This window comes from Asterias amurensis, chromosome 1 (genome assembly GCF_032118995.1).
Source record: "Asterias amurensis chromosome 1, ASM3211899v1".
In the NCBI taxonomy this organism is placed as follows: Eukaryota; Metazoa; Echinodermata; class Asteroidea; order Forcipulatida; family Asteriidae; genus Asterias; species Asterias amurensis.
The window spans coordinates 28,892,117-28,918,284 of record NC_092648.1 but is presented as its reverse complement, the minus strand read 5'-3'; the positions used below and the strand labels follow the sequence as shown (position 1 = coordinate 28,918,284).

General features: G+C 39.5%; 1 protein-coding gene across 1 annotated transcript in view; it reads right to left on the bottom strand.

Moving 5' to 3' along the window:
- LOC139935854 (anaphase-promoting complex subunit 1-like) overlaps positions 1-26,168 on the bottom strand; it is a 40,795-nt gene that overhangs the window by 7,125 nt on the left and 7,502 nt on the right. The window contains exons 9-42 of the mRNA XM_071930457.1: positions 25,730-25,968; positions 24,987-25,193; positions 24,216-24,405; positions 21,274-21,339; positions 20,654-20,788; positions 19,729-19,899; positions 19,087-19,147; positions 18,543-18,730; positions 18,152-18,220; positions 17,837-18,025; positions 16,475-16,545; positions 15,422-15,513; positions 14,738-14,886; positions 14,006-14,084; positions 12,979-13,271; positions 12,298-12,467; positions 11,774-11,851; positions 11,289-11,378; positions 10,823-10,934; positions 9,795-9,935; positions 8,992-9,041; positions 8,393-8,577; positions 8,075-8,166; positions 7,606-7,692; positions 6,897-7,027; positions 6,534-6,612; positions 6,001-6,075; positions 5,617-5,696; positions 4,721-4,811; positions 3,889-3,942; positions 3,154-3,210; positions 2,520-2,743; positions 1,094-1,211; positions 531-608 (exon numbers count right to left, since the gene is read on the bottom strand). Coding sequence (XP_071786558.1) covers positions 531-608; positions 1,094-1,211; positions 2,520-2,743; positions 3,154-3,210; positions 3,889-3,942; positions 4,721-4,811; positions 5,617-5,696; positions 6,001-6,075; positions 6,534-6,612; positions 6,897-7,027; positions 7,606-7,692; positions 8,075-8,166; positions 8,393-8,577; positions 8,992-9,041; positions 9,795-9,935; positions 10,823-10,934; positions 11,289-11,378; positions 11,774-11,851; positions 12,298-12,467; positions 12,979-13,271; positions 14,006-14,084; positions 14,738-14,886; positions 15,422-15,513; positions 16,475-16,545; positions 17,837-18,025; positions 18,152-18,220; positions 18,543-18,730; positions 19,087-19,147; positions 19,729-19,899; positions 20,654-20,788; positions 21,274-21,339; positions 24,216-24,405; positions 24,987-25,193; positions 25,730-25,968 — 4,191 coding nt within the window. The remainder of the gene's footprint in view (positions 1-530; positions 609-1,093; positions 1,212-2,519; positions 2,744-3,153; positions 3,211-3,888; positions 3,943-4,720; positions 4,812-5,616; positions 5,697-6,000; positions 6,076-6,533; positions 6,613-6,896; positions 7,028-7,605; positions 7,693-8,074; positions 8,167-8,392; positions 8,578-8,991; positions 9,042-9,794; positions 9,936-10,822; positions 10,935-11,288; positions 11,379-11,773; positions 11,852-12,297; positions 12,468-12,978; positions 13,272-14,005; positions 14,085-14,737; positions 14,887-15,421; positions 15,514-16,474; positions 16,546-17,836; positions 18,026-18,151; positions 18,221-18,542; positions 18,731-19,086; positions 19,148-19,728; positions 19,900-20,653; positions 20,789-21,273; positions 21,340-24,215; positions 24,406-24,986; positions 25,194-25,729; positions 25,969-26,168) is intronic.

Below are 26,168 nucleotides of genomic sequence, written 5' to 3'. Positions count from 1 at the left end.
GATAGTGTACATTAAAATCACCAGGTACAAGGCATAAATCAGCAAGGAAAATGTTGGGGTTGAACAAAGGAAAAGTGACAAGAGTGGGATTTGAACCAATTGACACCGGGTATAACATGCCGGCGCTTCCAGCCCTTTCTAGCCCTATGTTGGCAGTCTCCCTACTTAATCAACATATTTCTTTTGAGTGTGCCAGTCACAAGCCATACAACCATTAGCTGTCGTTTAGCCAAGGATCACACCCAAGTTTACGATACAACCTAGGAGGCGGCAGCAAAACAAAACAACGTTTAAAAATAGTGAATATAATATGTACATTGCAAATAACAAAATATAATAATTTTTTATTTATATTGAACACGCTCCATAGTTTGTACACAAGTGCATAACAAAATAATAAAGAAACAATTAACTAAACAACAACAGCAACAGGACAAGTATTACAATGCAAATGAGTACATGTACAAGCAAATACAAACTGTAAGGAAAACAACATTCATTCAGTCTTTTATTTTTCAGTAAATTCTGACCTGCTTAAGATGTTTCAGCTCTGGTACGATACACGGTGCCAGCATTTTAACAGTGTGCTCTCCATACCATTGGCTTTCCTGCAGTATGTATTAACAAAAACCAAACATTAACGTCATCATTTCAACACTGTTTTCTACTGGATCCTTACGTACAATTCATACAGTCTTTATTCAGTTAATACAGGCTTGGGATTACATGCAGGCCTGATCTTGGTCTTGAAGCCCCATCAACAGTTTCCCATTGACATTAAGATTGTTCAATGGAATTGCCCTTTACAAACTGAAAATGGCCTTGCCCTTTTAAGAAATGAAATTCTAGTCCTGTTAATAGGGAGAGTTGCCTCATAAATGTAGACAGGATTTCCCCCAGGATTTATCAAATCTGGGGCATTCTTACGGTTTTATCTTGATGACTTTTGTGATCTGAAATCTGAAAGAAAAACAGAATACTTCTCTTTTCCCCCTTGAGTATTGGCTCGCAATTTTTGTGTTTTGGCCTGTTACGCTAGCTTTTTCATTAGGGGAACCCTGGTAGTGCGTAACAGCAAATTTCTCGTACGTACCTTGTAGACAATCTCCAGTGGAGCATAACAGGGCTTTCCTGAGTCCACATCTCGAGGTATAATAACACGAGGCTCGGCAGCTAAGACGTAGAGGTGACGTAACGCCTGTAAGTGATACCTACAGATACACACAAAATAAAAGCATTAATTTACAGTTGCAAGAGCTGTAGTACCGGACCGGTAGTCTAAAACATTGATGGGGCCAACTTTGACAAGATTAAAATTTTAACAAGAATTGCCCGAAAGACAGTCTGGATGGTCTTTTGTCTGGTAAGCTTATTCTGGTGAGCTTCATTTTGTGCTTAGCAGATGTATTAAATTTCGCTCTGTTCTAGAATGTGAAAGGTTATGAGATCAGGTGGTGATTTTCACAAAGCTGAGATTGATCTTAAAGACATTGTACACTGTTGGTAATTGTCTAAGACCAGTCTTCTCACTTGGTGTATCTCAATATATGCATACAATAACAAACCTGTGAAAATTTGAGCTCGATTGGTTGTCGGAGTTGCAAGATAAACTATGAAAGAAAAAAACACCCTTGTCACACAAAGTTGTGTGCTTTCAGATGCTTGATTTCCAGACCTCAAATTCTAAACTTGAGGACTCATAATCAAATTCGTGGAAAATGACTTCTTTCTCGAAAACTACGTCACTACAGAGGGAGCCGTTTCTCACAATGTTTTATACTATCAACCTCTCCCCATTACTCGTTACCAAGTGAGGTTTTATGCTGATAATTATTTTGAGTAATTACCAATAGTGTCCACTGCCTTTAATGGTGTATCAATCTCAATTGCTCAGCAAAGTATGATGTCACCATCAAACAGACCACTCTGATATTATTAAAAACAGGCATGATATTTGGTCCCCATAAAAAAGTAGGAGAACTTTAGTACATACGAGTATGCATGGTGTAAGCTTACTATTTCATCAAAGTGTTTCAGATTTTTCCAAAAGCAAACAAACGAGAAATCAGACTTACGTAGGAAGCATTTCATGCCTGTTTAAACTCATCTTACAATAATCTTTGTGCTTTGATAAAGCCATTGGACACAGATTTATAAATAACTTACAGGGTTTACAGAAGGTAATGGTGAAAGACTTCTCTTGAAATATTATTCAATGAAATGCTTTACTTTTTGAGAAAACATTAATACAACATCAGTTCTCGATATCGAGAAAATTGGAAAAACGTGCGGAGACAAGGGTGGGTTTTCCCGTTATTTTCTCCTGACTCCGATGACCGATTGAGCCTAAATTTTCACAGGTTTGTTATTTTATAGAGAAGTTGTGATACACGAAGTGTGGGCCTTTGGACAATACTGTTTACCGAAAGTGTCCAATGGCTTTAAATCAAGCCCAGATCCCAAATCACCAAGTGCTAAATCACGCATCCATAAACACCAAGAAATTTGTTTATAATCACCTATTATCATTGCCATTGATTGGAAACCTTGGGAATAGACTACAGATCAAAACGGCAATAGATGCTGGACTAGTGCTAAGCGTGTAGCGACCACCTCCCAGAAACAACAACCCGATGGCCATATGGGATGCCATGTGGTTACCGTAACTCATATCACCAGCGATGATGAAGTGAAGCTTACGAGCGAAGCGGAGAACCTCGAGGTTGCCAGTGCCTGCCATTACCTTGAATCAGATCGCAAAGAGAGTTTTACCAATTAGGTTATGTTGAGGTTTAGCTGGCCAATAAAAAACTTTTTACCAAATTGTCTGGATGTTTTAAAATCCAGCACTATGTTTTAATACATGAAAAAAAGTTGTCACCTTGTGTAAGTAAATGCAAAAAAAATGTTCAATTTCATTGAAGGCAGGAATTTTACAACCCTTCCTCCATAAAATATTGTTTGCATTAGAAAAAAAGGCAAAATCTATGACTAAAAGATCAGAAAGAAGAAAAGTCCCACTTTAGTCCATTTAATGCTTGTCAGGAATAACAAATCTATTACTTGACCACAGTAAAAAGATTCTTGAGTATCTTTGAAAATTATTTTTTACTGACACGGCTAGAGGATTCCCATGGCAACCCAAGTACTAACCATAGCAACGGAGAGAAGAACTGCATTCAGACATGTGTCAATAGTTGATTTACCAGCCTGGATAAAGAAAAAACAAACCAAATAATTATGGTAAGAAATTTTCAATTTAAAAAAAAAAAAAAGTAAACTTGCAGGTACATTCCTAAAAAGGAAAGGTGTTTGAAGCTTTGCATGGTGTGAATATTTAGATAAGAATTAAATATAAACAGTAAATTTTGGTACCACCATGTTTAAAGGCAGTGGACACTATTGGTAAAACACTAGCCTTCACAGTTGGTGTATCTCAACATATGCATAAAATCAGCTCAATCGGTCATCGAACTTGCGAGATAATAATGAAAGAAAAAAACACCCTTGTCACACGAAGTTGTGTGCATTTAGATGGTTGATTTCGAGACCTCAAGTTCTAAATCTGAGGTCTCGAAATCAAATTCGTGGGAAATTACTTCTTTCTTGAAAACTATGGCACTTCAGAGGGAGCCGTTTCTCACAATGATTTACACCATCAACCTCTCCCCATTACTCGTAATCAAGAAAGGTTTTATGCTAATAATTATTTTGAGTAATTACCAATAGTGTCCACTGCCTTTAAATCTCCTTTGAGTGAGTGTTGGCTCTGAAAAGAGCCTGCGTGGTTTCCTTTATTTACTTCTTTTCCTCACCATGCAAAGCTTCAAACATCACTTAGTGTACTATCAATTTGATTTGTAATTTTTATGCTTTGCAGCTACTTACCAATTCTGAAATTGACTGGGAAGCCAAGCTTGCAAATCTCTGAGCATAGTGAAGCTGTAAACACAAAAAAAACAAGACAAAAAAGAACAAATGACAACGAAATAGGTTACTAATTAGCCAAGAGATTGGAAACGAAGAAACTTGGAAACAAATGAAAGCCCCAAAACAACTGCTTTACTTGGATACTTATTTTTAAGACACACTTCTGTATTTTTTATCTGCAACTTCTCTATATTACGAGCATCAATCCCTAATCACCAAACCTTGGCCCCCACCCTGGCTCACTGCATCGGGGGCTGCAGGCAAACCACAGCCGCCCGGCCCATTCTTTCACATAACACAGGATACAAATTGATACCATTAGGTAAAACAGTCAAATGGCAAATTTCTGTTAAAGGGCTATCCAGGGGTGAGAGTCATTGCTTTTCGTTATACGTGAACAAAATAATAGCAGATTTTTTCACCACCCTGATTTTAAAACTCTGATTCAGTTAAGAGTCTGAAATTTCTCATCCCTGGCAATCACCCCCCTTACCAACCACTGCCGTGGTGGATGGATAGTCATCTCATTGTTATCCCCTCAAGATTTTTATACGGATTAGTGGCACCGAAACTAAATAGTCGCCCAGTTTTGAACACCTTGCTACACACCTGGGCTCAACTTCATAAAGCCGTTAAATTCTGCTTAGCACATTTCTTGGGTACCACTCGCACCAATGGTAATTGTATGGTATCCTATTTTTGCTAAGCAAATGCTTTTTATTCTGAGCAAGTTCTTGTGCTTACAGGCTTTATGAAACTCGGCCCAGGCTTCATTCCTGGGTGGACTTACCAGACATTGGAAGGCACTGTTGTTAGCAGATCCAGCAAATCGTAACCCCATCGCCATGCAAGCACCTGCCAGTACATTACACTCGGCTTGGCTATGTGAAGTGAAATAAAGAGAGTATACATTAAAAACCCATTCAGAAAGCTCATTAGAAACAAACATAGCACTTTTAGCCCTCAACGCAGAAGTTTTTTAGAGCCGCATTGTTACAGGAGCGTGTGCCGAAACACACCAAAATAAATGAGTTAAAATTACTCAAAAGGTTCCTGTTTTTTTACGTCTGTTTCTATTGTACCCCAGCATACTGAGACTCAAAAAAGTTGAGTTGTTGACAACTTGACTAGCAAAGTAAGAAAAACACCCACACATGTATTCCATGAGTTTTACAAAACTATGCAAATCAGCTACGGAAGTTTCTACAGTGTGAGGCACACGGTTATTTAGCATCAGTCCAAAGACTCGCCACCTCAGAGGCCCAAACTCTGCTGCAATTTGAAAGAGATCAAATGTGATAAAGGCATATAGTCTTCAGTAAAAATGTTCATTTTATGGATGAAAAATGGAGAACTCACAAATGTTTAAGCGACGTTTAACCACTCATATATTAGAACTGATAAAATGAACATCTTTATCGAAGTTTTTTAATTGACAATTCAAGAAAAGTCATTGAATGTTCAGGTTCTTGGTCAGGTATATATGGGTTTAGCACCCCCTCCCCCACCAAACATATATTTGAATATCAAAACACCCACTGCCTCCTAGGAAGATTCTAAAGGAGTTGATAGCACGTTTGTTTATGAAAGACTGTATTGTTTCATTCAAACATGTTTCAAGAGCACTCTTTTGCACTGTTGTAACAAGTAAATATTAAAGTAATCAATAAATTGTTTTTGTCATACCTCATTTTTTGGAAATCTATATCAGCATCAACATCTTCCTTGGCAGCTATGTTTCTCTTGAAGGCATACCTCTTAACAATCTGAATGGAAAAATAGAAGTGGAACATGTTAACCACTTCATGTTGGATGACATTAAAAAATGTCAACCATAACTCTCTCTCAAAAAGATTTGCTGGATAATCATTGTTAAAGGGCACTCTAAGTTTTTTTTTTCCTGGTGTTTAAAAAAAAAATTTTTTTTTTTTTAAGTAAACCATTTCAGGGTGAAATATTATTTAAATAAACAAACAATTTTTAGGGCTCGCTTTTTGTTGGTAGCCAAATTGAGTTATTTCAAGGGGATACAAATTATTTTTTTCAACTTTCCCCCTAAAGGAAACTTACATCAGGAATGTTATTCTGGATCCAGTCGCTGTTCGGTTCGATCTCATTCCACATCACAAGCCCTTTACTCAGCGTCTGAAAAAATACAAGGAATAAATTGACATCACTGGTTGGTAAAACTTGCCGCTGTGATGTTGCAAAAGAAAGGTCCTATATAATTAATAAAGCCTTTCTCTGGTACGTGAGCTTCACTCCAGAGAAATTATTAAAGTTTTCAACAATGCAAGTTCTTCTACTAGTACCGGTACTCTTCGCTCGGCCCCAGCGGCCAGTCTATCCAGGACCGCTGGGATGGGCTAATCGCTTGCACAGATTCTTGTTCAGGAAGTACGTCATGCGTACAGTGCATAGAAATATGGTGCAGTGTGAGTGTGATGCATAATGGGACTGCGCATTATTAAACTAATGACAGTGCATGATACATTTGCCCATCCCAGCGCCTTTGGTTAAAGCAAGGCGCTGGGGATGAGCGAACCGGTACTCCAGAAATATGACATATTTCTAATTCGTTCAAGTCACATATTAAGACTCACCCTGAGAAGCAAAAAGTCCGGTTTCACAAAATCCAGAAGGATTTGAGTGTCAGGTGCTGTCAAACACTGCGATACAGCCCTAAGAGGAAAGAAAAATACAATTGTTATATAAGATTCCATGATCCCTAGCACACAAACAACTATCACTGTGCAGTGGATTACAAGCTAGTTCAGGCCTTGAAAATCACAGAGGCCATGGCCTTGGTGCCCCTTCAAATGTCTCATATAGACTTTAAGATTGTCAAATGGAAGTGCCCTTTTCAGAACGAAAATGGCCTTGCCCTGTCCAAGGCAAAATTCCAGGCCTGTAGTTGGAATTATTATTTTTTTTTAGGGAAGATAGGTTGTTGATATTTCTCTTACTTGTTTGCTGTTTGGAAGAACATGAGACCAAGAGCCAGTGTAGCGCCCGGTGAGGTGACGTCAATGTTAACCTGGTCGCCTTCTTTGATTTGGTAACATGGCGATTTGAACTTCTCCTTGTTTCGGCCCGTCTGCATTTTGAACAAAAAGAAACAGTTTTTAAAAGATGAGACCCTTTTATGCAACACCTTTTCAGGGTTTACAAGGTGCTTTGGCGCATACAGCAGCCACTGCCAGACTCACCGAGGCAAACACCCTTCTCTTAGCAATAAGTGTAACTTGGGCCGTTTCATGCATTACACAACACAAAGGACAAAAGTTTTACTTCCCATCTGAAGGGCAAAGAAATATTGGTTGAATGTCTTGCTAAGGATACAAGTGTGAAAAAAGAAAGAAGAAAAAAAAGGAGGAAAAAAAAAAGGATACAACTGTCATGAGTGGAACTCGAACACACGTACACTCTACTGATCAGAAACACCAGAACTTGAGTCTGGGGCGCTTAACCGCTCGACCACAACACTGACCTTCTTGAGCTCCAAGTGCCTATATGATATTTGCAGACCCACTTCTTAGGTATCAATCACTGGAAAGCTGTTCTTATTCATTGCTAGAATCTTACATTTACAAACAACAGCCTCTGCATGCCTGCTATTAGCCCAACAGAACATAAATTTCAAAGGGAAAGGGTGGTTGAGTTTGTCCGACTTACTGGTTGATTTTTGTGTCCGCCTGCCATTAGATGATAGAGTTGGTCAGCCATATTCAGATCAGACAGCCCCACTGCATTACTGCCATGCTAATAAGCCAAATACAAACACAATATAATCTAATGATTTATTGAATTTATTTGTTTATTTGATATCAATAGCCTTTGAGAAAGACTCTGCTTGGGTCAAAACATGAGTCTGTTGAAAATGGTTTGCATTTAGGTCTGGAGTTTCATCTTTGATAGGGCAAGGCCATTTTAAGTTTGCCAAAGCAATTCCATTTCAGTTAACGGGCCCGATGCTAAATTCTACAATTCTAAGATTTAATACAGCACTTCAGCAAGTAATATTTTAAGGGAAGCTTTCCTCCATCATTATCTATAAACCGTGTAAGTTAAATGTAAATCTGTGGACGTTTGTGTTGTACAAAAAAAAGTACCTAAACCCTGTAACTTAACCATTTTGTCTTACCCCAAGCATGACCATTCCAAGGGATAGACCAGCAGCTAGGGAGTAGGATTCCCTGTCAGTGCAGTGCTCAAGCTCAGGCCCTGGGGGTCGACCTTGTACAGACAACAAAGAAATTTTCAAAATCATTTATCAATAACAACAAAATAAAACCATACAATAAAAAAAGCAAACAAATATTTGTCCAATGGAATTTGGATTGAAAAGAGTAAGAAAATTCAATTTCAATATCAATTTCGATTCAATTTATTATAAACATCACGTCAAACAAAAAGAGAGAAAAAAAAGGGAAACATGTGACTGAGTGAAAGAGCATCCTACCTATTTCTCCCAAGAGGACTTCAGCAATGTGTCTGTGGGCTGTACCCTGATACACCAGACCCACACCCATGATGGCTGCAACTTGGACAAGATGAGGAATATCTAGCTCCGTGGATGTCGGAGGAAGGAGGGCGTTGATGTGGATGCTAAGCATCTTGGTTGTGGCAACATCCATGGTGCCACGCCTATAGGAGGAACAACAAAGGTAAGACAATGAGTCATTTGAGGTTGAACAAAGACAAATTTACTAGAGCCGGACTTGAATCACGACAAAGTTTAAGCAATGTCTCGTTTGAGGTTAAACAAAGACAAATTGACTAGAGTGAGACTGGACAGCAAAGTTTAAACAATGACTCATTTGGGTTCGGACAAAGCAAATTGACTAGAGTGGGACTTGAACCTGCGACCTCCTGTCAGCGCTCTACCAACTAAGCCTGACCTGTGAGGATGTTTATTCCCATAAGTATACTAGTTATTGTTACTTCTTAAAGTTTAGGTTGTTCATATGATATCAACAATCAAAGTCAATCATTTCCTCTACTTTAGTATTCAAGGAGTAATTACAACAAATTTCCAAGGTTTCATTTTTTAGAACTTACTTTGCTGCTGCCAGTCCGAGTAGAAGTCCAACACTTGTCATCTCATGTCCCTGCAGTAACAACATTTACTAACAGTTTACAATACATAGGGCAAGGCTTGAGTGGTTCAACAAATTAGAACACAACGTGACCTCACAATTCAGTGACCTCACAATTCAGTGACCTCACAAGCAGCTGTTGCCTCACCATGGTCTGCCATTATGAGAGTTCCATTATATGTAAAGATATGTTGAGCTTCCAGGCCCACAAACATTGCCTAAAGGCAAATTACATAGGGAGGTTCAGCCTTCCAAAATGGCGCAACCAAGATGTTTTTGTGGTGATGAAGTCTTGTGAATAGACCTTTATCATGGTGCGGCCATCTTGATTTTTCTCCTCTCCAAATCAATAAGCCTTTCTGAGATATGGCGGACACAATGCTATAACACTATTAGATGTGGGTGAATTTGTGTGTATACAATGCACTCCTATCGCGTCCGCAATACCTCAACAAGGCTAATGTATAGCCAGACTGAGTCTGTTTTCTTTTCTTGAACATGACCAAATTGGTGGCAGCAGGAGTGCGTTTTGGCGACCTCAACCAAAAACTGTTTCTGACGTCATAACCAAAACGATAACCGAGCTCACAACTCGGTTATCGTTCAGTGTGAACTGCAGAACCAACGACCAACAACCGAAACAGTTTTTGGTTGGGGTCGCCAAAACGCACTCCAGGATAATGTCTATTGGTCAATACTTGTATTTAGTCTGGATTTGATCCTGGGTCATCTGGCTCTAAATACAGGGAAAGTTAGACTACTCACCCTACATAGGTAGTCATGAACCTTGAGCGTTGCCAGACTGGATAGATGTCCATTGAGTCCTAAAGCCATTAGAAAGCCTGCATGTTCATTGGTTAACTCTGCACCAGCTGGACGGTTATACACAATCCATGTGGAATCAATCTGAAATAGATTCAACAGATAGATTCAACAGATTGGAACTTTTATCAGTACAAAAATTCTTATTTAAGGGGTAGTGTGTTGTCTTCAAAACTCCCACGAGTAACCCGTCCTAACTTAGGACGAGTTGAATGCGTCCTACGTATTTTGATACGGAACTGGACTCGTCCAAAGTCCTAAGATTAATCCTAAGTTAGGAAGAGTTTGGTGAAATCGACGGCTGGTGTTTTAACACTAGACCACCAAGCTGGCCCAGTTAGAGGCCGTTCAAGCAAGCAATTAAATAGTGGCCCAAGAGTATGCCATTAGCCATTTTGAGATATAGTTGTAAATCTGTCTGTATAAACCCAAACCAAACAGTGCACTCTTATAGTGGCCACCATATCTCAAGAGGCAAATGGCCTCCGTTGCCCTGGGCTCAATTTCATAGAGCTGCTTAAGCAGACACTATTGCTCACCAATTTCAATCTTCTGCTAAGCAGAAATGAGCAGGATACAAGTCCCAAGTTGTACTTGTGGCATGGTGGATCTTGTAAGCAGCTCTATGAAATTGGGCCCTGGTCTTTGCCTCAGTGCTCCTTGAAACATTTCACACAGACTTTACTTGCTAATGGAAGTTTGGTTTCTTTTTGGTTGTTCTTGCAATTAATTTTAAAACAATTACATATTTATATATATATATATATATATATTTTTTTTACAAACTATTTTTACTTGTAAATGTAATTTTTCGGCCTGCTTGGCCGCCAGTGCAGTTAATAAATAAACCATAATAATAATTATTAAAACAAATTTTTTTTTTAAAGTTCCAAATGAAAAATGAAAATGGCCTTGCCCACTCAACGATGAAATCAGGCCTGTAGTATGTCCGATATACTTTGGTGTTTTACCTGAGAGCATCCAGGGGCTATTTTGAGTCCAGCTGCAACTCCATTATGAAATAAAGGCCAGGCGTTCATGTTTGCCGGAACATCAATGTGAAGAAACGATATAGTATTGTTCCTAAAACAAAAAGTACAAATTAGAGCTAATGAAAAACACAAAGCTGAAAAAGCGGCTCTTCGGTCAAACTCAGTGTTGTGATAAACCCATTTTCCAATAGATATAGTTCTAAGAACAGCAAACTTAAAAATTTTGTCACTTAACATTACAAAGATGTGAAATTACATTTTATTTGATAGTCTTTCTGGGCAAAACTTTAAAAATTGCATCACATCTTTCTTGTGAATGAAACAATTATCGCTAATATCTGAAACTTCCAAATGTTGGTTTACTGCATGTTTTGGAATGAAGCAACAGTCCGTCCAGTACCACACTATTCACTGTATTTTGATATCTACGGAGACAACGTCTTACCTCGGTGGCGCACGGCCTGACAAATTCAACTTTGGTATTGGAAGGGTTTCCGTGACGACGGGATGAGAGGTGCGAAGAGTAAACATACCCCTAGGAGAACAGATGAAAAGATGAATTTGTTTACTACTTGATGTGGTTTAAAAGACAAAGAATATGTTTGGTAATTATGGATACAAATGTTGATTTGTTTCTATCTGCAAACTCAATGGTAACAAATATGCACAAAAGCCACCTACAAATTATAACGCAATGCATCTTTGGAAACTGAGCACAGTTAAAAAATATACCAAGCTGAAAAGATGGATGCCATGACAGGTTCTATAACTGTGTAACGGTACAGCATTGCTTTACGATCAGTGCGCCATGATGGTTGTTGGTGTTGCTTGGACTCTGATTTCACCAAGAGTCCTTTGAGGCACTGATCATGCACATTGGGACATGCATTATGGGCTAATGGGCTATGGAAACTTGCTTTGAGTACCTACCTCCCAACAGACAGAGCCATTGTTCTCATGGATACCATAAGTAATCTCATCTCTTGCTCCTCAATAAACTCATGATCACTGTAGAGATAGAAAAGTTTAAAAAGACCAACAGTCACAACAGACTGAAAAGCCTTGTTCATACTTACAAAAATGTGAAGTGTACTTCAGTGATGCAAACAATCAGTATGAGCTGTTTTCTTGTAGTGACGCAAACAGATTTGTTTCGCCTTTATAATTTGCAGGAAGTATGAGGAAGTATGAAGTGGGTTTAAAAATATGACTCCATAATCTAACAGCAGGAATTGCAATATTGCATTTGTAAGTCATTTTTTCTCAGGCAAATCTATGCAACCCACTGCCTCTGTTGGTGCCCCTCGCTTGGTGTCCCTCCAAAAAAAAGTCCCATTGACTTTAAGATTTTCCAATGGAAGTGTCCTTTGCAAAATGAAAATGGCCTTGCCCTTTCTAAGATGAACTTCCAGGCCTAAAACGGGTGCTTTACTCATCAAATACTTTCTCCTCACCTGACTTCAGGCTTTTGTACCAGCGTGATTCTCGCTGGTTTGGACGACTGAAACAGACGGCGGACTTCTTGAACTCTCAAATCATCCGGGAAACGAAGGCGTAACAGTTCCTGATCCAAGTGACTCATCCCATCCTCCTCCTGTTTGGAGTCCTTGTCGGCTAAAACCTCCTAGAAAAAAGTTAATAGTTCATCTTTTTAATATTGATAGAATACAGTCTGGTTTTTACCCTTAGGGCCACGTCACACGAGACGATTTACAGGCAACTAGTTCCAAGCAATCTCAAAGAAGAAAGACATTCATATTTTAATGTTAACATTTATTTCTTTGGGATCGTATGACATAGTTTAACGAATTTCTCTTTTGCTACCAAAGTGGTCCTGTAGCAGGCACTGCAGTTGGTTGCCTCCAAGTTGCCTGCAAAAATTGCCTTGTGTTACAAAGCCCTTACACCGATATGTATTAAGCGCTGTATACTCGGTACTTTCCCGAGCTCTGTGAAAAATTACATTATTGATAGATGTTTTGGTTTTGGTTTGTGATGATGGGTTTTCTTTAAAAGATAATTCATGACATCATTCAGAAATGCAAACAACATTAAAACTATCCAATCTATGACCCTACATTTAACTTTTAGGGAGGAAGGGGTAAAAGGATGTCCCTCGAGGTCCCTACACTTACCGCAAATCCCCTTTTTTTGTTCTCCTTCAGAAGCCTCGCCTGGGCGGACAGATCTTGACGTTTCATTAGCACATAGGCTTCTTCCGGCCAGTAAGAGGGTGGTTTCTCCCTACACTGATAGATAGCCTCACAGAGTGGGAGAGCTACGCCCAGTGGGAGAGCCTCTAGATCCTTGAGGGTAAACCCTATCTGGGTCATAAAGAGCACTGTCCTCTGGGCTCCGCTCAGCTCCTGATGGGCGTTGATGAAGTCACTCAGCTGGGTGTTTGTGTCCGATTGCTTCACGGGTTGGCCTGTCGGAATTAAAGAGTGGCTCTAAGGTCAAATTCAGCTTTTGGATCCGCTCATTTTCAGATAAAAAGAATGGGTAAAGTGGGGAAATATGACAAGTCTTTAACCTCACAATGAAATGGTGTAAAATACAATCGTGTTTGATACCCAGCAATTTGTGTCAAAACTCAAAACCTTTTTTTGATGTAAAATTTCAAACATACGGTCTGCACATTTTTGTGTAGATAACTTTTAGTTCACACCAGAATTCTGATGATATTTATATGGTTTGATAGACATTACTTTTTGGTATGTACAGACCCATTTTTTGCCTTGCTGTCTGATGATGTCATGTTTCAAATTTCGCTCCAAAAAGCAAAAAATAAGATCATATTTTACACCATTTTAACTAGAGGTACATACTTGGAATTTGTTCCTGACTTTCACGAGGAAACTATTAATTGGTAAATGGGGGGATAACAAAACTCAATTTGACTTTGGAGCCCTCTTCAAGAACAGTTCACAGTAAAAGACATGGTACAGTTTTAGAAAATTAATTGGCACTTTTTTGCTTTCAGCAATGTAAATGTGACGACAAGATCCGCTTCATATTTTTATGATGTGTGAGTCAGTCTTCTTCCAGGCCAACGAGGAGTACAAACAAATCCATTTAATCTATCAGTTGTAAATTTTGGTTTGCGATAATTGATGTTGCACAAAAACCTAGGAAATATGAACAATTCTTGCTCCGACAAACCTGCTGATGAAAGTCTTCTGAATGTCTTCTTGAGATTTTTCATCATACAGACATCTTGGCTGAGGTACAGAGAGTAGAGCTGCGTGAGAGAAAACAACAACACAGATTCCAGTTTTAATTGTTCATGCTATTTTGGTTACGAAGCCAAGGACTCTCAGAAAAGCAAATGTAGTCACTGTACTGAGATATGGTGTACAAATTGTGATTGCACGGTTAGGTTTGGGTAAACTTGTCTGTAGACACAAAAACCGGACAGTACACTGCTGTTGTGTCCACCATCTCAAAAAAAAAAAAAAGGCTAAAAGAAGTTTCAGTTTTAGAGAGTTATTCCACGGAAAACCCACACAATCAGGTAGGAATTAAAAACGCCAATCCACAAGTGCCCCTAGTGGGATTAAAACTACGGTCCTAGAGACAGAAGACGGGGAGACTAGATCCCACTATGGCAACTTGACCATCCATCCGGGGCCCATTTTCATAAAGTTGTTAATCAGAACAAACTTCTTTGCTAAGCAATATTTGATTGGGCCACCAATCCCAGCAATGAAAATGTAATATAATTTTGGCTGGTAACCTATTTCTGTTAAGCAATACTTTTCTGTGCTTAGCAAGTTTGTGTGCTTACACTACAAGCTTTATGAAATTGGGCCCTTATCATTACACAATCAAGTTTTTGAGTGAAGTGCTGGTGGAGATCCTTTGACTTTTACAAACGGCATTGACTTGGCTTACCATCATGATCTTGTGAGAATTGGTACAGATGTCATCAACGTATGGATAAGGGTCTTGAGGGATACCCTTGAGCGATCCATGAAGCCACTGGTACATGCTTGGTGGATCGCTTGTACAGTAACTAGGATATTGCATTTGCGCAAGATGCTCTGGGGGAAATAGAAACAATCAAATTAGAAACAGTCAATAGTACAGATCTCATCAAAATATCCTTGAGCGATCCATGAAGCCACTGGTACATGCTTGGAGGATCGCTTGTACAGTAGCTAGGATATTGCATTTGGGCAAGATGCTCTGGGGGAAATAGAAACAATCAAATTAGGAACAGTCAATAGTACAGATCTCATCAAAATATCCTGAGTGATCCATGAAGCCACTGGTACATGCTTGGAGGATCACTTGTACAGTAACTAGGATATTGCATTTGGGCAAGATGCTCTGGGGAAATAGAAACAGTTCATTTAAAGTCAGTTAAATAAAGAACAGTCAAATTGGAAACAGCCAATAAAAAAAATTCAAATTAGAAGCAGTCCATTTAAAAATTGTCAAAACAGGAACAGAGACCATTCTTTCAAATAAAAAACAGTCAAATAGTATCAGAAATTTTCAGATCAGGAACAACCAAACAGAAATGGTAAAATCAGCAACATTTTCAATTTGAGCCAATGCTATTTCCATTATTACCTTGATGCATTTGGCTGGGCTGTCTCGCATTGGTGTTCAGATCAGAGTGGCACCGATAATAGTAATCCATGTAGGAAACCCATTTCAAATCACTGAAGGAAAAACAGGAGATGGACAAATTGTTAGTAGACCCTTCCCATGAAATATGTAAATTGCACATAGCGCATGCGCACTAACGTTTTGGTTAGCAAAATGAGGGAACATCGCGCTGTTTTGTACACGACTAATGGCTGCGTGACGCAGACGCGGTGCACAACTCTATGGCGTTTGCCAACCAACAGGGTCTGCACGCATGCGTTAATGTCATGGGAAGGGTCCATTAGAGTACTTCTCTACCACATCAGTCATATACATTGAAGATTGAGACATAATTTAAATGATCAAATCAGAAAACACAATCTGTTGATCATGATTAATACCAGGACTTGGCCTTATCACAAACTTGGCATACATTGTCAAGTAAAAAATGCTAAACACTCCACTTCACTGAAAAAATGATCAACCTACAATGTTTATAATCCTCGACATTTCTTCCTTTCTTTTTTTAAAAAGTGACAAAGGATCTTTGAGTGTGTGAAAATAACTTAATTTAACGAATAAACTGATGGCAGTTGCTACCATTAATCAGAAAGACACAAAGGGTGCGTTCAATGAGCTTCCATGGGTCGACCCCGGTCTGCCCCCAGTGCGTTTGAACAGCTTTGACGTCATTCCAGGGGCTCACCTGGGTCAGCCTCAAGTGCACTGCTTGTGGAGTGGGTCACTTTGGGCTGGCCCGAGGTGCATGACGTCACCTTGAGAGGGTGAGTGATTGTTCGATTAGCTCTTTTTAGGGGCTCACCCGAGAAAGGAGCACCACGGGGTCGACCCCGGGAAGCTAACCGAACACACCCATAGATGACAATAAATGTTTGAAATCTGGGCTACTAAAACCTCCTGGGGGCAAGTGGAATGCAAGGTTTATGGGTCCGGTGGGCTACATAACAAAAGGTCTGATTAACACATTGTTTCTTTTATGGGTAAAAAACAAAATTAATGTACATTGTTTCTTACCTAGCAATTTGGTACAACACTGCGACCAGCTCTTGAGCACTGTCCAAGTAAAACCTTGTGAGTTTCAGCTCCTGGTTATGCAAAACCAAAAAAGCATGTCAGACAAAAATAAAGGGTTGATTTTTGATCACTATCATAACCAAATTTCACCATTCCACTACTAAGCAGAAGCCTTACACATCTGCGCTGGATTTTACAAAAAGTTAAGAATGATCTAAAGCGCAAATCAATCTTAATCGCTAAGCAACGTGTGATGTCACAATACAAATGACTCTGATAACACTGACAACTCATCTTAAAGATAAATCTTAGTACTTTGTATAATTGATCCCGGTTCTCTCTGTCTGTGATGAATATCTCCTTCCAGGCTGCTCATCCTGTTTTCCTCACCAACTCATCTCTCCATCTTGATCCAGGGGCCTTTATCAAACCCTCGGCTTGGGCTTAGGCTCCAGGGTCTGTCTGCTGATGTTTGAAACACCATGAGCAAATTACCTGCTGCTCCAATGTATAGGCCCGAGGGCCAGATCATACTCGCTGCGTTTCCACTGCGTACGCAGCGCGAAGCCCATGCAGAGGTTTGAGAAAGGCCACAGGTCCCCCTCCATTCCTTCTGCCATTTTTAGGGTAGGCGTGGTAATCAACAAAAAATATACTTACATCACATTTTGACACCGTATATAAAATATACTCTCAAACAACTTATTTTTAAATAAATACTTTGACTAGCATGTGCACAATATAATGTAACCAAATATTCGGTGAGGCAAAAGATGTTGTTGAGTTTCTTGAAGTTGATGAGAGATGGTGATTCCCTTATGGTGGTGGGAGGACGTTTCCACAAACATGATCCTGGAAGTGTTGTGGAAGTGTCGTAGCCGAGCGATCAAGAGCACCAAATTCAAACTCTGGTGTTTCTGATCAGCAGAGTGTGGGTTCGAATCCCCAGCCGTGACACTTGTGTTCTTAAGCAAGACACTTAACCATTGCTTCGTCCTTCGGATGGGACGTAAAGCCGTTGGTCCCATGTGTTGTGTAAACGCATGTAAAAGAACCCAGTGCACTTGATGATAAGAGAAAGCGTTCACCCCGGTGTTCCTGGCTGGATTGGCAGCATATTGCCCACAGCACCTTGTAAACCATTACATGGTGCTAAGGATTAGGTCTTATATCTCAACCTTCGTCCCACTCCTTGCAGTAATAATACCTGGCGCCTTGTATCCTTTGGCAAAAGGCGCGTTACCAATCCGGTTATTATTGCAACAGAGATGGAATTGTCACTAAATTAGATGGCAATGTTGAAAGGGCACTCCTCCGATTTGAAAAGCACAGTGTAAATGCCCATTATATATTTTGAATTACCTCATACACAAGATGCAAAGCGAACACCACAGCAGGTATATGAGCGAATAGCAGACTACCAGTATCAACCTTAGCCTGGTTTATCTCACTGGTGCTGGTGGATCCATAGGGTTGTGGTCCAGTTATAGACTCCAGAATGGTGGGACAGGCTAGCCGGTGGTATTCAGAACTCAAAAGGGATTCCCAATCCTACAAAAAACAATTTCAAAACTATCGAATAAATAACTTAAAGGGCCTGGGTACTTTTTGTACGACACAAAACACAATGCCCACAGATTTACATTAAACTCACAGTTTGAAAATAATGATATTTACCTCATCTAATCCTGATGTCTTGTGTTTCTTGGCAGCCACTTCTGGAGAGGTTGGAGAATCCACCTCATGCTGAGAACAAATTGTCAACATTATTTACAATTTAAGATAAAAAATTATTTATTGACAGACCTTTTTAACACCCTGGTTTTTCCTCTTTTTTTTCGCTGACACTCAGACTTTTCATTGCGTAGCTTGCACAGGCAGGCATTTTTTGATATGCTTCTTTTAATATACGAAAAGGGACAACAGGTTCTGGAATACATGCCCTGTAAAATCACACTTTCCAGAGATAACTGTTTAGCCCTTTGGCTGCTGGCTGCAGTTGCAGTGTTGAAAATTAGACCCTTTTCATCAAGCCACCCATAGCAAAGGCCGAAACCAGTAATCTCACCTGAGAGAAGATGGCTAGCTTCTCAACGTTATAACCCATCGATCCGAGGAGGCACTTTGAAAAGACGAGCCATTCTGATTGGCTGCCGGGACCACCGGGTGCATTGTGGGTATTGTACCATCTGGTGACCAACTGCAAGGCTGTATCTCGTGGCAGCACATACTTTATAGCATTCAGACACAATTGAACTGCAAAGAGCAAAAATAGGTAAAGTGAGTTGGATTTAGAACTTTGCATGGCCTTGAGGACAGTCTGGTAGAGTTTGCAGTTATAAGTGGCAAATGGAGTCCCCTATCACACTTTTTATTCTAGTACAAATGTAGCCCCCCCCCCAAAAAAAAAAAAAAATAAAAAATAACCCAACAACAACAACAACAAAACCAATGCTTTTACTAACCCAGCTCCCAGACTTTGGAATGAACTAGCTGTCACCGCAAGTCAGATTGTTGGACACTATTATATCATTAGGGAAGCACTTTTAAAAAGACACACAAATACAAATTAAAAATAGAAATAGAAACCTCTGCCCTGAGAGAACACTCACCGATTGGAGATGATGTGACTGGGGGAATACTCATCCTAAGCATGGACCCTCCGGTTAACTCCTGAAATATGTCATCATTACAATTAAGTTTTCAGGTAATAAAGCCACAAGGGAAAAATTACTTTGGTTATTTTTAGTTTTCAAGATTGTATGAAGATAACTTAAGATTTGATCTAATAAAAAAATGTAGTACTTGTTCAAGTTTTTTTCTCATTTTCGGTGTGTGCCAGACTTGCACAGTTGCACAGTCTATTATCAAGTTTTCGTGTTAATAGGCTTTACCACTGTAAACCTGCTTGCCACAATGTCTTGTAATCCTATGATGTGTTTGGAGCTAGTACTATTACTAATACTGGTTTCAGCGTGGAAAGGAAGCTCATCACTGCAAGTTGATTCTTGTAGTTTAGTTCTGATATCACCAAGAAAAGCAGTAATTGCCATTCATCGCCTTAAACCACTTACCACTGTAAACCTGCTTGCTACAGGGTCTCTCAATCCTATGATGTGTTCGGAGCTAGTACTATTACTGATACTGGTTCCAGCGTGAAAAGGAAACTCATCACTACAAGTTGACTCCTGTAGTTTAGTTCTGATATCACCAAGAAAAGCAGTAATTGCCATTCATCGCCTTAAACCACTTACCACTGTAAACCTGCTTGCCACAGGGTCTCTCAATCCTATGATGTGTTTGGAGCTAGAACTATTACCGCTACTGGTACCAGCGTGGAAAGCAAACTCATCACTACAGGTTGACTCTTGTAGTTTAGTTCTGATATCACCAAGAAAAGCAGGAACCGGAGATAGCATTACAACCTGTCAACAACAAAAACACAAAAATAGTACGATACCATTATACTAGTCTTTAAAACGAGATTTCAAAAAAGGACTCTAATTAAGGGGTGTGCGTCATTTTTTGAAAATGCTGCTTAAAGTGATTTTTTTAAAAATCTGGTCTAAACTCAACGGTCTCTCAAAAATGTGACCACCTTTTAAAATGAAATTTTCACTTATAACAATCATCACTTAAAACAATTTTCAAAATGGTTTGAAAAACCTGAAGGGATACTTTGCCTTTAAGATCAATGAGGAATAAAAGAACGTTTCTCAAACAGCGTGTCAAAATTCACCTACCAATGAATGCGTAGAAGTTTATTTGTGCGTACTAACTGACTGACTGACTAATAATATTAATATTAATATTAATACAAGTTCTTATATAGCGCATTTTACAATGACCGTATCAATGCACTTTAATAATAATAATAATAACAACCTTATTTCTATAGCGCCTAACACCTCCAAAAGAAAGTCTATAAGCGCTCAGAGGAAAACAAAAGAATAATTAAGTATATGAAGATTTGAATAGATATGTTTTGAGAAGAGTCTTGAAACTTGAGATCACTTTACATAGTGAGAGCATGAGAACTAGGTGGTCAAATGTTTGTCTGACATTCAGGTATTTTTAGCAAAAGTGGCATCATAAATGTGGAGTGCTGTTGTGCTAAATTAGAACATTGTAATAGTATAGGTGTCTTATTGTTAATTTGTGTTATGTTTTGACCTTTACCTCATCCATGATGACCTGGGCACTGCTGGATGGCCTTGATGATGTCATAGGGGCGGGGCTATCAAGAGGGGTGCTGGGGCGTGGCAAGCTTGAAGATAACGACGGAACAATCCCGGAGATGTGAACTTTGCCAATCTGTCAATCAAAAATTAACAAGAACATGTGGATTATCAGATTCAACAAGAATCATTGAAAATCGAAGAAGATTCCTCATCTAAAACACGATAAACAGCCGTGTTTAGTTTTGATCAGTTAATACAAGAATTCTCTTTAAGAGTTCACTTCACATTTTGTTATAGCTAATTAGCATTTAACGAGGATGACTCAAAGCAGCAGAGTCTAAAGAGATATGAGGCTACATTGTCAGATTTTTTCTGAATTTTATAACAGAACGTTTTATATAAATGGGAATTAAAGATTCCCAAGCGTTCATATAAAACATTGCAGGGTCGTGACTGAGTGATAAAGGATAACAGGTCGTGGCCATGAAATAAAGGACTTTGCCTTTGGCTTGGTTCTTCATCTCACTGCCACACACAACCATGCTGTTTTTAAACAAATGTTAAGACCTTGTCCCATTCTTTAATTCCCCTAATAGATTATGGCAGATTCCTGATTACCTTGACTAGACCAGAGTAAAGAACAATGCTATTACTCAGATCAAGCACCACCATCATGTCCAAACTCTGTCAAGAAAAAAACACACAAGATGAGCCGAGTTAGTTCATGCTATACCAAAGAAAGAAAGACTACACTATTGACTTACCGTAATTTTCGGATTATAAACCGCGCGGCGTATAAACCGCACTTCCTCAAAATATACAAAAAAATATTTAGGTGTCGGCGTATATGCCGCGCGGCGTATAAACCGCGACCAAAATAAAAATAAAAAACGTGAAAAAAACTAACCTCAAAACACGGAAGTGAAGTACGCAAACCTGCCGCGCGTTACGGGTGATTTTTTTTTTCTCACACTATCAGTCCTGAGTTATACTTTGTTTCCATCAACAACCCTTTTCAAGAATTTGCGATTTGATGATCGGTTGTGTTGACCATGTTTTGTGAACTTCTTTAGGAACAAACTGTCCGTGAATCAAAGATCGGTCGACAACGCACACCGAGAAATAGTTGAACTTTGCCCTGCATCGCATCGCCCTCTGTAGACAAAAGTTGTCCACGTTTGATTAGACTGCGCCCCGAGCCTCGAAGCGTGGGTCAGACGTTCAAGCTATTTGTTGTACAATGGGCAGCCGCTCTACTCGATCCGTCCGAAGTCGAGCCAAGATTTTATGAATGGAACTATCACCGGCCAATCAACAACGGCCAATCATCAAACGGCCAATCACCGCATGCGTACACACAAAGGGGCCGTACTTGTTTGCGGTCCTCTTTGTGGCGATGTGCAGTGACAGGCGGGCGGCACATCAGTCAGTCTTGTATAGTTGCCGCAATGTGGGAGTTGCGTCGTAATTGCGTAGAAATGTATTGAAGTTTACACTATTTGATCGTAATTGAAATGATCTATTATAGGATAGTATTCTTTTTGTAAGCTGGCAGCACCCCCTTTGCGGGACGACATTATTGTTTGTGTTGGATAATTATTGATGAAAGTTACAACTGAAAATACGTTTATTATTGTGATACTGAAAAAACCCAATAACAGTTTTAAAAATTGACAAAGTTAAATCCTACTTTATTTGTAGGTAAGTGAGATCGTGTTGCAATAAAAATTAACTTCAGACAGTGCGTTGACTATCGTTTCAACATAGGATTCGTCTGCAGAAGCAGTGATAAAGAAACAGTGCGAAGATTTATATCCAAGGAATCCTTTGCCTTCCGTTTTGTTTAAATAGAAAATAGACAAACCAAAACCAAACAGTCCTTTTCAGGGCTACATGTACCACAACACAAACGAGAGTTGTCTATGACTGTTGTTTCTGTTTACAATGTTTAAAGGAACATTTTTTAAACATGTAAACAGCTCCTAAAAAATTTATTATAAAATATAAACGAAATAATAATGGGGACGGCTAAAGTTGTTCCCTCACTTTTATTGTATAGCGGTTGAAACAAAATACGCTACCTTATTGTTTGCGTAATCATAAGGACAGGGGATTCACTTTTATTAAACATCGGAGTAGACGGGAAATAAGGTTGAAATGGGTCTTTCAATAAGAAAAGTGGTTGTTTCTCCCTCCCTTTTATTGTAGTCCCACAACGAGGATCCACAACAGATATTGCAACGACGGACGGGCGGACGGATGTAGCGTGTGTGTAGTAATGTATCCTGCATCGTGCACATTATGCACATGTACACATGCGAGTTCGTAAAGCTAGCAATCTGTTAATTGCGCTGCTCAATCTCGAAATTGCACAACCGATGTTGGGGGGCACCGTATTGAGCGATGTTCGCCGACGGGTTGCGCTACGCCATCATATTTGCGCCGCCTGGAAATAAAATTCCCAATGTTACTGGACTCAACAATCAGGCGGTTTGAAAACGTTTTGTTTGACCCCCGGCGCGGCATAGTTCTTTGCGTACGTCCATTCACCATTCTGCTGTGCGTGGTTGACCTGAAGAAACCGCTGGCCGGCTGACACGACGAGTGTAGCCTGGATGTCTGACGTCAGTATATAAAGATCGTGGGATAAATAGACAGGGGACGAGTCTATTTCGCTGAGACACGAGTATAGCTTGAATGTCTGACGTCAGCATGTACAGATCGCTAGGATAAATAGACGGGCACCAGTCTAGTCTAACCCGAGTTGCGCTGAGAGGGGGAGCTGAGGGCGGTTGATAAACGTTTTACAAAGGAAACACGGTTCGGAATACAATTGTGGTGGGATTTTCAACAGGATTTTGTCATCACACAGGCAGGTTTTTGTTCTCGTTGAAGAAAAAAAACATTATTATTAAAATAGTTTACGAACGATCTTTCTTTTAAAAAATGCCGTTTTTCTCTTAAATATTTATACGTCGGCTTACAAGCCGCCCGGAGAATAAACCGCAGGAGTTCAAAAAAATGTCAAAATCAACATATAAACCGCGGTTTATAATCCGAAAATTACGGTATCTGTATCTGTATCTGTCGAATACTGCAACAAACTCCTCACATCACAGGATATATAAGTTGCAGGACTTAATTCATCACTGTAATTGTGGATGTGCCATTTTGGGAGTTAATGACCCCATATATTGAAGTTTGCATTTAAAGGCACTGGACACCTTTGGTAATTGTCAAAGATCAGTGTTTTCACCTAGTGAATCCCAACATATGCATCAAATAACAAACCTGTTAACATTTGTACTCACATGGTCATTGAAGTTGCAAGAGAATAAAGAAAGAAAAACCAAATTTTTTGAACCAAAGTTACCAATAGAGCCTGGGAAGTGGCAGTTACAGGTTAAATGGCTTCTGACTGGCACCACGAACAAAGGTTTTGACAAAATAGGGAGACCATCATGATAGAGCTAGGTAGTTCAGTTGAAAGAGGTTCAAGTCTTCCTCCAGATCAGAAAAAACTTAGATTAACTTCAAGAATTTTGTTACAATGATCTTACATCAAGAGGCACTGCATCTTTCACCATCAGTGTTGCTAAGCTACCAAAAATGAGCTGTGATTGGTCGTTGCTCCTTCCAAACTTGACGCATTTAAGTTGGTGGCGGTGCTGGAGAGAATAGCAGAGATAGCGCTGTCCACAGAGGTCCGTCGTTAGGAAAGCTTTAGTTGCTTTACCCAGAATTCCCTCCCTGTTGACAAACAAAATGTCACTGAGCAGCTTGTTTACAAGAAAAAAATATCAACATTAAACAGTCCTTATCAAGTACATTTCACACAAATATAAATAGTTTTAGAACCATCAGAATATTCTTTAGAATTACTTCTTTATTGCAGGGCAAGAAAACAATATTTCATCAATAACAACAATTTATTAATAATATCTTTCATATAAAAATACTACTCAAGAAAATTGGTACATGTACCAAATTTATACCAAGAAGGCTTTCAGATAAAAAGTTGAAAATCAATTTTTTTTTAACAACTCAAAACAAAACCTAAACAAGTAAACTTGACGGTACAGCCATGAGAACATCTCTTTTTGGAGAAGTGTCGGCTCTGAAAAGAGCTGGTGTGGTCTGAGATTACACCTGCTTATTTCAGAGCCAACCCTCCGCCAAAAAGAGATTTACACATGGTTGTTTCCGTAAGTTTACTAAATTTAGTTACTTCTTATTTTCCACACCACACATAGCTTCAAACGTCACTTAAAACCCAAACCATACCAAATATTTAAAAGTTTCTTGTACCATAAAAAAAAAGTTCCACCCACCTGTGGCTGACGATAGGCTCCGTCCAGCAATGGTCAAGACAAAGGTCAGGGGCCAAAGGCTCCTTGACCTCTCCACAGGTCATATTCATGGAGGTCATATTCAAGGAAGTCATTGATATGCCGCCCGGGGACCATGTTGACCTTGCTGGTGACATCATGCTGGATGCAGGACTATAGAGGGCGCTGGTTGCTGGAGATTGCGTCCGGCTATTAAGGGAGGATAAGACATCATGATTTTGATTAGAGATCATTTAATTATTGTTCTTACACTGTAAAAACACACAAGGTCTGCTTATTAACAGCAATTAAGATCTAAGAAGTAACTTATAACAGTTAACTTGTGGATCTTGCGAAAGGTTGTATCTGCAAGTTTACTAGTTATAGTTTTTATTTGCTTCACCTGTAAAGCTTCAAACATCACTTAACAAAGATCTAGCTGTGCGAATATTTGGGTGCTCTTAACTACAAGTTACCATCCTCTCATGATTACGCCCATCCATTCTGAGCATATGTAATCCATTAGAACCAATTTGATCACAAGAGTTCAAATATTGAGTTACAAATGCACAAAGGACTACAACTCATATGCAGATCTCCTGCTGTTACCAAGCTTTGAAGGAGCATGCATCATTGGTTTTGAAAACAAGTCAATTCATTCCCATCCCCTAGCTTTTAAATAAAAGAAATATTGATTTGAAACAAAATTCTATTGAATCATTTGTAAAGTTACTTAAAGGATTTACCTTAAGGCAGCCATTACTGACAGTGCTGGACTCTGCCCACGGGAAAAGACAAGAGGTGAAGCCGTTCTACTTGGAAGACCCCTGTAAGGCGACATACAAGGTGACATACTGGACATACTAAGACGTGAATGAGCACTAGCGCTTAGTCCAGCTAGGGTGCCTGAGCTGTAGCTGTGGCGAGGGGTCTGACCCAGGTTAGTGGTGTTCAAGTCCAGTATCTTGGAGGCCACACAAATCTCCTGCAATATTCAGTCGACATGAAAGCAGGGTATGTTAATAAAGAAGTAGCTTGTTAGGCCGTATCCGAATTGGCAGCTGCAGCTATGGCTTCGATGGCTGTTGCTCAGTGTGTTGTTAAGGACGTCCTATACTTAAACCCATGATAACGCGGAAATCTAGCAGCAGCCATAGCGGTAGCCGCTTATTCGGACACGGCCTT